General features: G+C 39.6%; 1 protein-coding gene across 2 annotated transcripts in view; it reads right to left on the reverse strand.

The window, feature by feature from the left end:
• Positions 1–472: 472 nt before the first annotated feature.
• Positions 473–13,439, reverse strand: part of TEPSIN (TEPSIN adaptor related protein complex 4 accessory protein) — a 44,674-nt gene continuing 31,707 nt past the window's right edge. For both annotated transcript variants that reach the window (XM_053696298.1, XM_053696299.1), the window contains exon 13: positions 473–1,138. In XM_053696298.1, coding sequence (XP_053552273.1) covers positions 635–1,138 — 504 coding nt within the window. In that variant the 3' untranslated portion in view covers positions 473–634. The remainder of the gene's footprint in view (positions 1,139–13,439) is intronic.

Below are 13,439 nucleotides of genomic sequence, written 5' to 3' on the forward strand. Positions count from 1 at the left end.
ATAACAGACCCGCACAGCAGAGTACAGAGAGCGGGTCTGTAAAACAGCGTTTTTTAAAAAAAAATTAATAGGGTATATTATGTTTTATAAATGTTTGGCTAATATAATGTTATATAATTCTGCACTATGTGCAGAATTATATAACATTATTTTTAAAGTTTACTGACACTTTAATGGCAGATTTTCATGTTCAATTATTTGCTAAGCCCTCTTACAAACAATGAGTGCATCTAGTAGAATAAAAAATAGTAAAAATTTAAATTTTTCTGCATCTCCTTACATTTGTGGAACCCGATTCACCTTTCATTAATACAGCTTTTTCTATAGAGATGGCTTTATGACCCTACCAGATCAATTTAATTCAGGAAGAATTTATGTGTACCACTTCTGCCTAAAGCAGATCTTTTAGGGGACATGAGGTGGTCTAGACTCCAAGTAGATTGGATTAAAAATAACATATAAATTAAATTAGTTTAAAGCATGTAAAACCAATAATTTTACCACTTGATGAGTTACAAAGTAGGCTCATGACTTACAGAGAAAAAAAATATATAATATAAAAATATATTTTTCTTGTCCTTTTAAACGGAATCCAATGTACTTATACTTACTCCCGTCATATAACAAGTAAAGTTCATGTAGAGTTTAGAAAGGAGAAGACAGAAGTTAGGCCTGGCTTTGGTAACGCAGGATCTGAATTTTCAGTGTGTGTTCTGGGCTGCTCTATGGTTGGACCCTCAATACCGTCCCCTCGGTCACTGCTTCGGACCAAAGGCAACAGCTCCATGCCATCAAACAATGATACAACACCATGACTTCTTTGATCTGATGACTCTGCGCAGTCTGCAACCTCAATCTCTCTTTCCGAGTCCAATTTTGCAGTGTCCCAACTTTTATTCCCATTGCTTGCAGCTTTATTAACACTTGAACAACAGTCAGTAAGACTTTGGGTGTTTGTTACCAATGTAGGTGAAGAGGGCAAACTCACAGGTGTCAGCATTCTCCCTTCCTCAGGGGGTGGAAGGACATCACTTAGTAGATCTAGAGGGGGGGGCTCAACACTGTACTGCACTGTCTTGGGTCGTAGAGCTCCTTGACCTACAGAATTCTGGGTAAGTGCTTCAAATTGACGTAAAATCTAAGAAGTGGAAGCAGAGGTTAAAAGTTAATATATGACACAGTAACCATTTAATTTTTAACTGCTTTTATTATATAGCGTCATAAGAGTTATTTACCCTATAACAAATTTTCTTTTATGACTGCTATTTTTTTATATTTTTTTTAAACAAAGTAACATAGAAACATAGATTTCAGCAGCAAACAAAAACTAGAGGACCCATCATGTCTGCCCATATTTCTATTTTAAGTAAAAATCAATTCTCAGGATAGACTTATGTAAACTCTATTTATTCGTAATCACCCATACAGTATTTTTTCCTAATACCTGTATTGGACGTTTATTCCATCAATAAACAACCCTTTGTGTAAAGCAATAGTTTACACAAATTGACTGCCAGTCTTTGTTTACCTATATTTACTAATTCTTTACAAAAGCTTTGGCAGAAAACATTTGGTATCAATTATATCACTTAAGTATTATGCTACAGCTTTGTTGCTGACAAGGCTCAGAGCACTTTTCTTCTTTAAAGGGACAGTATACACTAATTTTCATATAACTGCATGTAATAGACACTACTATAAAGAATACGATGCACAGATACTGATATAAAAAAGGAAATTTATGCTTACCTGATAAATTGATTTCTTCTACGATACGACGAGTCCATGGATTCATCCTTGTGGGATATTATCCTCCTGCTAACAGGAAATGGCAAAGAGCACCACAGCAGAGCTGTATATATATAGCTCCTCCCTTCTCTCCACCCCCAGTCATTCGACCGAAGGTATAGGAAGAGAAAAGAAAAGCTAAAAGGTGCAGAGGTGACTGAAGTTTTGAAAAACAAAATATAATCTGTCTAATATGACAGGGTGGGCCGTGGACTTGTCGTATCGTAGAAGAAATCAATTTATCAGGTAAGCATAAATTTCCTTTTCTTCTATTAGATACGAGTCCACGGATTCATCCTTACTTGTGGGATACAATACCAAAGCTACAGGACACGGATGAACGGGAGGGACAAGACAGATACCTAAACAGAAGGCACCACTGCTTGAAGAACTTTTCTCCCAAAAACAGCCTCAGAAGAAGCAAAAGTATCAAATTTGTAAAATTTGGAAAAGGTATGAAGGGAGGACCAAGTCGCAGCCTTACAAATCTGTTCAACAGAAGCATCATTTTTAAAAGCCCATGTGGAAGCCACCGCTCTAGTAGAATGAGCTGTAATCTTTGCAGGAGGCTGCTGTCCAGCAGTCTCGTATGCCAAACGGATGATGCTTTTCAGCCAAAAAGAAAGAGGTAGCCGTAGCTTTTTGACCCCTAGGCTTTCCAGAATAAACAACAAATAGAGAAGATGTTTGACGGAAATCCTTGGTCGCTTGTAAGTAAAACTTCAAGGCACGAACCACATCCAGATTATGTAACAGACGCTCCTTCTTAGAAGAAGGATTAGGACATAGAGAAAGAACAACAATTTCCTGATTAATATTCTTATTTGAAACAACCTTAGGAAGGAATCCAAGTTTAGTACGCAAAACCACCTTATCAGAATGGAATATAAGATAAGGCGAGTCGCAATGTAATGCAGAAAGCTCAGAAACTCTTTGAGCAGAAGAGATAGCAACTAAAAACAAAACTTTCCAAGATAAAAGCTTAATATCTATGGAAAACATAGGTTCAAACGGAACCCCTTGGAGAACATTTAGCACTAAATTCAAACTCCATGGCGGAGCAACAGGTTTAAACACAGGCTTGATTCTGACTAAAGCGTGACAAAAAGACTGAACGTCTGGGACATCCACCAGACGCTTGTGTAGTAAAATTGACAAAGCAGAAATTTGTCCCTTTAAGGAACTAGCCGATAATCCCTTCTCCAATCCTTCTTGGAGAAAGGACAAAATCCTAGGAATCCTAACCCTACTCCATGAGTAGCCCTTGGATTCGCACCAATAAAGATATTTACGCCATATCTTATGGTAAATTTTCCTAGTGACAGGCTTCCGAGCCTGAATCAAGGTATCAATAACCGACTCAGAGAATCCCCGCTTAGATAAAATCAAGCGTTCAATCTCCAGGCAGTCAGCTGCAGAGAAAATAGATTTGGATGTTGGAACGGACCTTGAATGAGAAGGTCCTATCTCACTGGCAGTTTCCATGGTGGCAGAGATGACATTTCCACTAGATCTGCATACCAGGTCCTGCGTGGCCACGCAGGCGCTAACAAGATTACCGAAGCCCTCTCCTGTTTGATTCTGGCAATCGATGGATGCCATCAGATCCAATTCCGGTGTGCCCCATTGACAAATCAATGTCGCAAACACCTCCGGATGGAGCTCCCACTCCCCTGGATGAAAAGTCTGACGACTTAGAAAATCCGCTTCCCAGTTCTCCACTCCTGGGATGTAGATTGCGGATAGATGGCAAGAGTGCGTCTCTGCCCATCGAATTATCTTGGAAACCTCTATCATCGCTAGAGAACTCTTTGTTCCCCCTTGATGATTGATATATGCTACAGTCGTGATATTGTCCGACTGGAATCTTATGAATTTGTCCAAAGCCAACTGAGGCCACGCTTGAAGCGTGTTGAATATTGCTCTCAGTTCCAGAATATTTATTGGTAGTAGGGACTCCTCCTGAGTCCAAACACTCTGAGCCTTCAGGGAATTCCAGACTGCACCCCAGCCCAAGAGGCTGGCATCCGTCGTCACTATGACCCATGCTGGCCTGCGGAAGCACATTCCCTGGGATAGATGATCCTGTGACAACCACCAAAGAAGAGAGTCTCTGGTCTCCAGATCCAGATTTATCCGAGGAGATAAATCCGCATAATCCCCATTCCACTGTCTGAGCATGCACAGCTGCAGTGGTCTGAGATGTAAGCGAGCAAACGGAACAATGTCCATTGCCGCTACCATTAACCCAATGACCTCCATACACTGCGCCACTGATGGCCGAGGAATGGAATGAAGTGCTCGGCAAGTAGTTAAGATCTTTGACTTTTTTTTTAATTTTTCATGTCTACCGAGTCTATCAGAGTTCCTAGGAATGGAACTCTTGTCAGTGGAACTAGTGAACTCTTTTGTATGTTCACCTTCCACCTGTGAGTTTTTAGAAAAGTCAACACGATGTCCGTGTGAGATTTTGCTAGATGGTAAGTTGATGCCTGAATCAAAATATCGTCCAGATAGGGCGCCACTGCTATGCCCAGCAGCCTTAGAACCGCCAGAAGGGACCCTAGCACCTTTGTGAAGATTCTGGGAGCTGTGGCCAACCCTAAAGGGAGGGCCACAAACTGGTAGTGTTTGTCCAGGAAGGCGAACCTGAGAAACTGGTGATGATCTTTGTGGATAGGAATGTGAAGATAAGCATCCTTCAAATCCACGGTGGTCATATATTGACCCTCCTGGATCATTGGTAAAATTGTTCGTATGGTCTCCATCTTGAACGATGGGACTCTGAGAAATTTGTTTAGGCATTTGAGATCTAAAATCGGTCTGAAGGTTCCCTCTTTTTTGGGAACCACGAACAGATTTGAGTAAAACCCCTGCCCCATTCTAGTTTTGGAACTGGGCAGATTACACCCATGGTATATAGGTCTTCTACACAGCATAAGAACGCCTCTCTTTTTGTCTGGTCTACAGACAAACGTGAAAGATGAAATCTCCCTCTTGGGAGAAAATCCTTGAATTCTAGTCGATACCCCTGGGTCACGATTTCTAATGCCCAGGGATCCTGAACATCCCTTGCCCAAGCCTGAGCGAAGAGAAAGTCTGCCCCCTACTAGATCCGGTCCCGGATCGGGGGCTACCCCTTCATGCTGTCTTGGTAGCAGCAGCGGGCTTCTTTGCCTGTTTACCTTTATTCCAGGTCTGGTTAGGTCTCCAGACTGACTTGGATTGTGCAAAATTCCCCTCCTGCTTTGTGGCGGAGGAGGAAGTAGAGGGTCCACCTCTAAAGTTTAGAAAGGAACGAAAATTATTCTGTTTGGCCCTCATTTTAACTGTCTGGTCCTGAGGAAGGGCATGACCTTTACCTCCAGTAATGTCGGAAATGATCTCCTTTAGTTCAGGCCCGAATAGGGTCTTACCTTTAAAAGGAATAGCTAAAAGCTTAGATTTTGATGACACATCAGCAGACCAAGACTTAAGCCATAAAGCTCTACGGGCTAAAATGGCAAAGCCTGCATTCTTTGCCGCTAATTTAGCCATTTGAAAAGCGGCATCTGTAATAAAAGAATTAGCTAGCTTGAGAGCCTTAATTGTATCCAAAATATCATCTAATGGGGTCTCAACCTTAAGAGACTCCTCTAGAGCCTCAAACCAAAAAGCTGCTGCAGTAGTTACTGGAACAATGCATGCTATAGGTTGTAGAAGAAAACCCTGATGAATAAACAATTTCTTTAGAAGACCCTCTAATTTTTTATCCATAGGATCTTTGAAAGCACAACTGTCCTCAATAGGTATAGTTGTACGCTTAGCCAGGTTAGAAATAGCTCCCTCCACCTTAGGGACCGTCTGCCAAGAATCCCGAATGGTGTCAGATATGGGAAACATTTTCTTAAAAGTAGGAGGGGGAGAGAACGGAATGCCTGGTCTATCCCATTCCTTATTAACAATGTCCGAAATTCTTCTAGGGACTGGAAAAACATTAGTGTAAGTAGGGACCTCTAGATATTTATCCATTTTACACAATTTCTCCGGTGGGATCACAATAGGGTCACAATCATCCAGAGTCGCTAAAACCTCCCGGAGTAACAAGCGGAGGTGTTCAAGCTTAAACTTAAAGGCTGTCACATCTGAGTCTGTTTGAGGGAACATCTTCCCTGAGTCTGAAAGCTCTCCTTCAGACAGCAATTCCCCTACCTCCAAATCAGAACACTGTGAGGGTACCTCGGAGATGGCCAATAAAGCATCAGAGGGCTCAGCATTTACTCTAATACTTGACCTGCTGCGCTTACCCTGTAAACCTGGCAGTTTAGATAATACCTCTGTAAGGGTAGTAGACATAAGCCAATGTGTTTAAGAGTTGCCACCAATTTTTTCATTTCTATAATCGATTTAAATCCAAATTATATTAACAAAAACCGTCAGTGAGTACCGGTACTTCCGGTTTCATGTATCACTTTCGTTTTCATTAAGGCCACTTCCGGTATGTCACTTCCGGTTTCGCTAGGGTCACTTCCGGTTTTGGCGATTTTACTCCCCACTTCCGGTTTAGGTTGTTTAGTATTGGTATGATAAATCCCATGTCACTTATACTTGTAATAGTTTTGGGCATATCTTCAATAATAATGTTATATAGGAGCAAGTTATCAGTTGTAAAAAGCCTAAAATTGTCAGTTATATACAATGTTGAGCTAATCATATCCAATGTATCAAATGAAATGATAAAGTAATATATTGGTAAAAAATACATGTATTTGAATAAAAATACATATAATAATAAAAATAAAGATAAAAATAAAAGTAAGAGCAATGTATTTGAATAATCTTCTAAAATCGTTATTAGAATCATTAATATATAGGTCTGAACTCTAAAGACCTATATATTAGCTCAAACAATGAATGGGACATATATATATATCTGTGGGTTCAAAGGTATCTCAAAGATCTATTTGTATTAGTCAAAGTGTTGATGTTGGTAAGGGAGAAACCATTCATGTGGGAAAAGGGAGTAACCATATATATGTCAGACCAAAAGAAAGGTAAAGTAATCGTCTTGTGGTACAAATGGGACAACAGAAACTGGTTAAAAGAGTTCATAATAGTAAAAACTCAGAGTGTTACATAAAATAGTCTGTATTCATAAAAACCTCCTAAAAAGTACTCTTGGGGGGGGGGGGGGGGGGGTAGGGATGTGTCCCTACTAAGCAGGGAATCTGGATCATTTGGTTCTCAAAACATTTGTGTGATCCAGCAATTGGACATTTTTTAAATTTTAAAACTGTATATCTAGATGTCCTAGATGTTTGGAGGGTCATATGGGGGATTTTGGCCCCATATTTGGTACTTAGATCTAATATACACATCGTCTTGACCTTATATGGACTATACAGTGGCATATCATCGTCAGTGCCTATTTGGATATGGAAACTGAAAAATTGGGGGAGTATGTAGACCAACCTATTTCTTCAGATATATAATTAAAAATGAGAGCTAGTGTGATAACACATGCGGTCAGAATAAAAATAGATTTAGAATAATAAGGCTAGATCTGTCTAATCTTTTCTAAGAGACAATAGATGGGATAAGTCTTCTTTATGATTCAACCCTTTAGGGAACAGACAATCCAAAGTAAAAATCCATTTGGACTCATGATATAATAATTTTTTCTCATGGTTGCCTCCCCTCCAGCTATTTTTGATCTTCTCAATTCCAAAATATTTGAGATCTTTTATGTTGCCTCCATGTTTCGTTGCAAAGTGTTTGTATAATGGGGTCTCTGTGTTGTTCTTTTCTATGCATAAAATATGCTCCCTGATTCTGTCTCTGAGGGCTCTTGTTGTTTGTCCAACATATTGTAAGCCACAGGTGCATAATATGACATATATTATTCCCTTGTCAATGCACCTTATGAGGTCCCGGATTTTGTGTTGCTCTCCCTTGTGGTGGGATGTGAATTGGTTTATTTTTAAACCATTTTTGCAAGACCTTGCAACTAGGGCAAGGAAAAAATCATTTGATCTTATTTCCTTTATAATCTGTTATGTTTGATGTCGTTTCTTGGAATACTTGGGGCTAGTAAGGTTTTTAGGTTGTTAGCCCTCCTATAGATGAATGGCAGATGTGTTGTCAATTTGTCACCAAATACATCGTCCTCCTTTAGTATTATCCAGTGTTTTTTGATGATTTTTTCACATCCATTCCTGGCGCCAAACCCACCACCAATCACATCACTTGGTACCCCATATAAGCTCCCAATAGATACACATCAGTATAGTCTTGAGAAAGGCCTTAAGATATGCCGAAACTCGTTGACACAGACATAAGTGTAAAAAACTTTATTGCACCATTGTTTGTTTTTGTTTTTCACAGGTTTTTATGTTTGTATTTTTGTACCTACTTTTGTTTTTATTGATTTCTTGCTGTTATCCACAACATATTTGATACAGAGGTTTTTTCCACATAAACTTTGAGTTCTCAATTATCTTGGACTTTATTTTTTTGAATCACTACATGTCATTTTTGGATCACAACTTGTATTTTTGGATCGATTTTGTACTTATTTTTGGATTACACTGTACACAACTAATATTTTTTCACATATTGGATTTTATGTTTTGCTGATTTATCACAGTTGGATCACCTTTGGCCACTGTTTGAATTTGCACTTTTCTTCACTTATGCTTTTTGGATTTTTTTATATTTATTGGATGCTCTAGAATTTGGACATTGTTACTTTGTACCCAGTGTAATTGTGTTTTTTCACTAATTGTAAATTTCCTTTTTTCAATCACTGCTTGGAACCTGGATACCATTTCTATCGTTTTAACTGTGTTAACATATATTTGCACCTACATTAACACTAAGCAAGGGATCTCCTACTTAGTTTATAGAGGATCTCACAGACTTCATATCTGATTGGTTTTATCATTGGTTTTATCATTATTTAAATTATTGGTATACCTTATTTTAGCTATTACATGGATCCATGCTAGGTTTTTTTAACTCTATCTATGTTTAATACCTGTTTTTGTCTATATGCATTTTAATAAATTGTACATCTTTTACTATTGAGATCAGTAATATATCGTTTTAGCTCATTGAATTATTAGTGACCATCTCCTCCTTACATTCATCATCTTTTTAGCCTATTAAGCTTGCTTTAGCGCTCACTCCATATCTGTTTTACTGTTATCCATTTGTAGTCCGCAAGGGGACTTATTCGGTAGTGAGCTTTAGGCCGTTTCTATAGCGCTTGGGTTACCACACACTTAGTAGTAGACATAACTGCAGCCATATCTTGCAGGGTGAAAGAATTAGACGCGCTGGAAGTACTAGGCGTCTCTTGAGCGGGCGTTCAAGGTTGTGACACTTGGGGAGAATTGGATGGCATAACCTGATTCTCTTCTGACTGAGAATCATCCTGAGACATACTTTTATCACCTAAAATATGTTATTTGCAATGTAAGGCCCTTTCAGTACATGAGGGACACATTTTAAGTGGGGGTTCCACAATGGCCTAAACACATAGAACAGTGACTTTCCTCAATGTCAGACATGTTGAAACAGGCTAGTAATGACCACAAACAGACTTGAATTTTCTTTGAAAAAAACAACAATCTGAAAAACGGTACTGCGCCTTTAAGAGTAAAAAAGCGTACTATTTTTCCAAAACTGCTCTAAAATGTTATAATCATCACAATTTTAGTAAATCTGTGTCTTATCTTGCCAGCGAAGATTGCACCACAAGCAAGGTATGCTTAACCCTTAATGGAAAAAAAACGTTATGAAATTAAACAATCAACCCCCTGCACCTCGCCACAGCTCTGCTGTGGCGCCTACCTGCCGTCAGGGGTCTGTTAATTCACTCTATCACTTAGTTTAGGCCAAATCTTTCAGTTTAGGCCCACCGGAGCTGGAGCTTGCTGCTTGCATGGAAATTAAACTGCGCAACTGAGGCGCGAAATTAGGCCCCGCCCATCTACATCGATGTCTCACTGCCAAGTAAAAACCTCTGTAAAGCGGTCTAGAACCTAGCCATGTGGTTTCCCATATACCCAACTATTATTGAAAGCCATGTGAACCCTCCAGTGCCATCAAAAGTCAAAAACGTTTGCACACCAAAAAACGTTAAATTGCCCTCCAAACATAAAATCGTTTTGTCACAAAAAACATTATGTTATCAGTGTCAACCATTTTTCAGCCCATAACATACAGGTCCCAGTAATACCCTTCTATCACATGTAGGATTACTGCTTACACCTTCCCTTATGGGAATACTGTCAGCCAGTTCTGAAATAACACAGTCTCTTCAGAAAAAATCATAATTTATGTAAGAACTTACCTGATAAATTAATTTCTTTCATATTGGCAAGAGTCCATGAGCTAGTGACATATGGGATATACAATCCTACCAGGAGGGGCAAAGTTTCCCAAAACTTAAAATGCCTACAAATACACCCCTCACCACACCCACAATTCAGTTTAACGAATAGCCAAGCAGTGGGGTGATAAAGAAAGGAGTAGAAAGCATCAACAAAGGAAATTTGGAAATAATTGTGCTTTATACAAAAAATCATAACCACCATAAAAAGGGTGGGCCTCATGGACTCTTGCCAATATGAAAGAAATGAATTTATCAGGTAAGTTCTTACATAAATTATGTTTTCTTTCATGTAATTGGCAAGAGTCCATGAGCTAGTGACATATGGGATATCAATACCCAAGATGTGGAGTCTTCCACTCAATAGTCACTAGAGAGGGAGGGAATAAAATAAAAACAGCCATATTCCGCTGAAAAAAATAATCCACAACCCAAAACAAAAATAAGTTTATTTCATCTTTGAAAGAAAAAACTTAAATCAAAAGCAGAAGAATCAAACTGAAACAGCTGCCTGAAGAACTTTTCTACCAAAAACTGCTTCCGAAGAAGCAAATACATCAAAATGGTAGAATTTAGTAAATTTATGCAAAGAGGACCAAGTTTGCAAATCTGATCAACTGAAGCTTCATTCTTGAAAGCCCACGAAGTGGAAACTGATCTAGTAGAATGAGCTGTAATTCTATGAGACGGGGCCTGACCCGACTCCAAATAAGCTTGATGAATCAAAAGTTTCAACCAAGAAGCCAAGGAACTAGCAGAAGCCTTCTGACCTTTCCTAGGACCAGAAAATAAAACAAATAGACTAGAAGTCTTCCTGAAATCTTTAGTAGCTTCCACATAATATTTCAAAGCTCTTACCACATCCAAAGAACGTAAGGATCTCTCCAAATAATTCTAAGGATTAGGACATAAGTAAGGGACAACAATTTCTCTACTAATGTTGTTACAATTCACAACCTTAGGTAAAAATTGAAAAGATGTCTGCAAAACTGCCTTATCCTGATGAAAATTCAGAAAAGGAGACTTGCAAGAAAGAGCAGATAGCTCAGAAACTCTTCTAGCAGAAGAGATAGCCAAAAGAAACAACACTTTCCAGGAAAGTAGTTTAATGTCCAAAAAATGCATAGGCTCAAATGGAGGAGCCTGTAACGCCTTCAGAACCAAATTAAGACTCCAAGGAGGAGAAATTGATTTAATGACAGGCTTAATACGAACTAAAGCCTGTACAAAACAGTGAATATCAGGAAGTATAGCAATCTTTCTGTGAAATAAAACAGAGCGGAGATCCTGATGGAAAAACGGACCTTGAGATAGTAGGTCCGGCCGTAACGGAAGTGGCCAAGGCGGACAACTGGACATCCGCACCAGATCCGCATACCAAAACCTTAGTGGCCATGCTGGAGCCACCAGCAACACAAAAGACTGTTCCATGATGATTTTGGAGATCACTCTTGGAAGGAAAACTAGAGGCGGGAAGATGTAAGCAGGATGATAACACCAAGGAAGTGTCAGTGCATCCACTGCTTCCGCCTGAACATCCCTGGACCTGGACAGGTATCTGGGAAGTTTCTTGTTTAGATGAGAGGCCATGAGATCTATCTCTGGAAGACCCCACATCTGAACAATCTGAGAAAACACATCTGGATGGAAAATCTGACGGCTGAGATAATCCGCCTCCCAATTGTCTACACCTGGGATATGCACCGCAGAGATTAGACAGGAGCTGGATTCCGCCCAAGCAAGTATCCGAGATACTTCTTTCATAGCTTTGGGACTGTGAGTCCCACCTTGATGATTGACATAAGCCACAGTTGTGATATTGTCGGTCTGAAAACAAATGAACGGTTCTCTCTTTAGCAGAGGACAAAACTGAAGAGCCCTGAGAATTGCACGGAGTTCTAAAATATTTATTGGTAATCTTGCCTCTTGAGATTTCCAAACCCCTTGTGCTGTCAGAGATCCCCAAACAGCTCCCCACCTGAAAGACTCGCATCTGTTGAGATCACAGTCCAGGTTGGCCGAACAAAAGAGGCCCCTTGAACCGAACGATGGTGATCTATCCACCATGTCAGAGAGTGTCGTACATTGGGATTCAAGGATATTAATTGTGATATCTTTGTTTAATCCCTGCACCATTGATTCAGCATGCAAAGCTGTAGAGGTCTCATGTGAAAACGAGCAAAGGGGATCGCGTCCAATGCTGCAGTCATGAGACCTAAAACTTCCATGCACATAGCCACTGAAGGAAATGACTGAGACTGAAGGTGCCGGCATGTTGCGACCAATTTTAAACATCTCTTGTCCGTTAGAGACAGAGTCATGGACACTGAATCTATCTGGAAACCTAAAAAGGTGACCCTTGACTGAGGAATCAAGAAACTTTTTGGTAAATTGATCCACCAACCATGTTTCCGAAGAAACAACACTAGTTGATTCGTGTGAGATTCTGCAGTATGTAAAGACTGAGCTAGCACCAAGATATCGTCCAAATAAGGAAACACCGCAATACCCTGTTCTCTGATTATAGATAGTAGGGCACCCAGAACCTTTGAAAAGATTCTTGGAGCTGTTGCTAGGCCAAATGGAAGAGCAACAAATTGGTAATGCTTGTCTAGAAAAGAGAATCTCAGAAACTGATAGTGTTCTGGATGAATCGGAATATGAATGTATGCATCCTGCAAGTCTATTGTGGACATATAATGTCCCTGCTGAACAAAAAGCAGAATAGTCCTTATAGTCATCATCTTGAAAGTTGGGACTCTTACATAACTATTGAAAATTTTCAGATCCAGAACTGGTCTGAACAAATTTTTTTTCTTTGGTACAATGAATAGGTTTGAATAAAACCACAAACCTTGTTCCTGAGGAGGAACTGGCATGATTACCCCTGAAGACTCCAGGTCTGAAACACACTTCAGAAAAGCCGGAGCTTTTACTGGATTTACAGGGATGAGTGAGAGAAAAATTTTTCTCACAGGAGGTCTTACTTTGAATCCTATTCGATACCCTTGAGAGACAATGCTCTGAATCCAATGATTTTGGACAGATTTTATCCAAAAATCTTGGAAAAACATTAATCTGTCCCCTACAAGCTGAGCTGGAATGAGGGCCGCACCTTCATGCGGACTTAGGGGCAGACTTTGGTTTCCTAAATGGCTTGGATTTATTCAAATTAGAGGAAGGCTTCCAACTGGAAGCAGATTCCTTGGGAGGAGGATTGAGTTTTTGTTCCTTATTCTAACGAAAGGAACGAAAACGGTTAGAAGCCTTAGATTTA

This window comes from Bombina bombina, chromosome 1 (assembly GCF_027579735.1).
Source record: "Bombina bombina isolate aBomBom1 chromosome 1, aBomBom1.pri, whole genome shotgun sequence".
Lineage (NCBI taxonomy): Eukaryota > Metazoa > Chordata > Amphibia > Anura > Bombinatoridae > Bombina > Bombina bombina.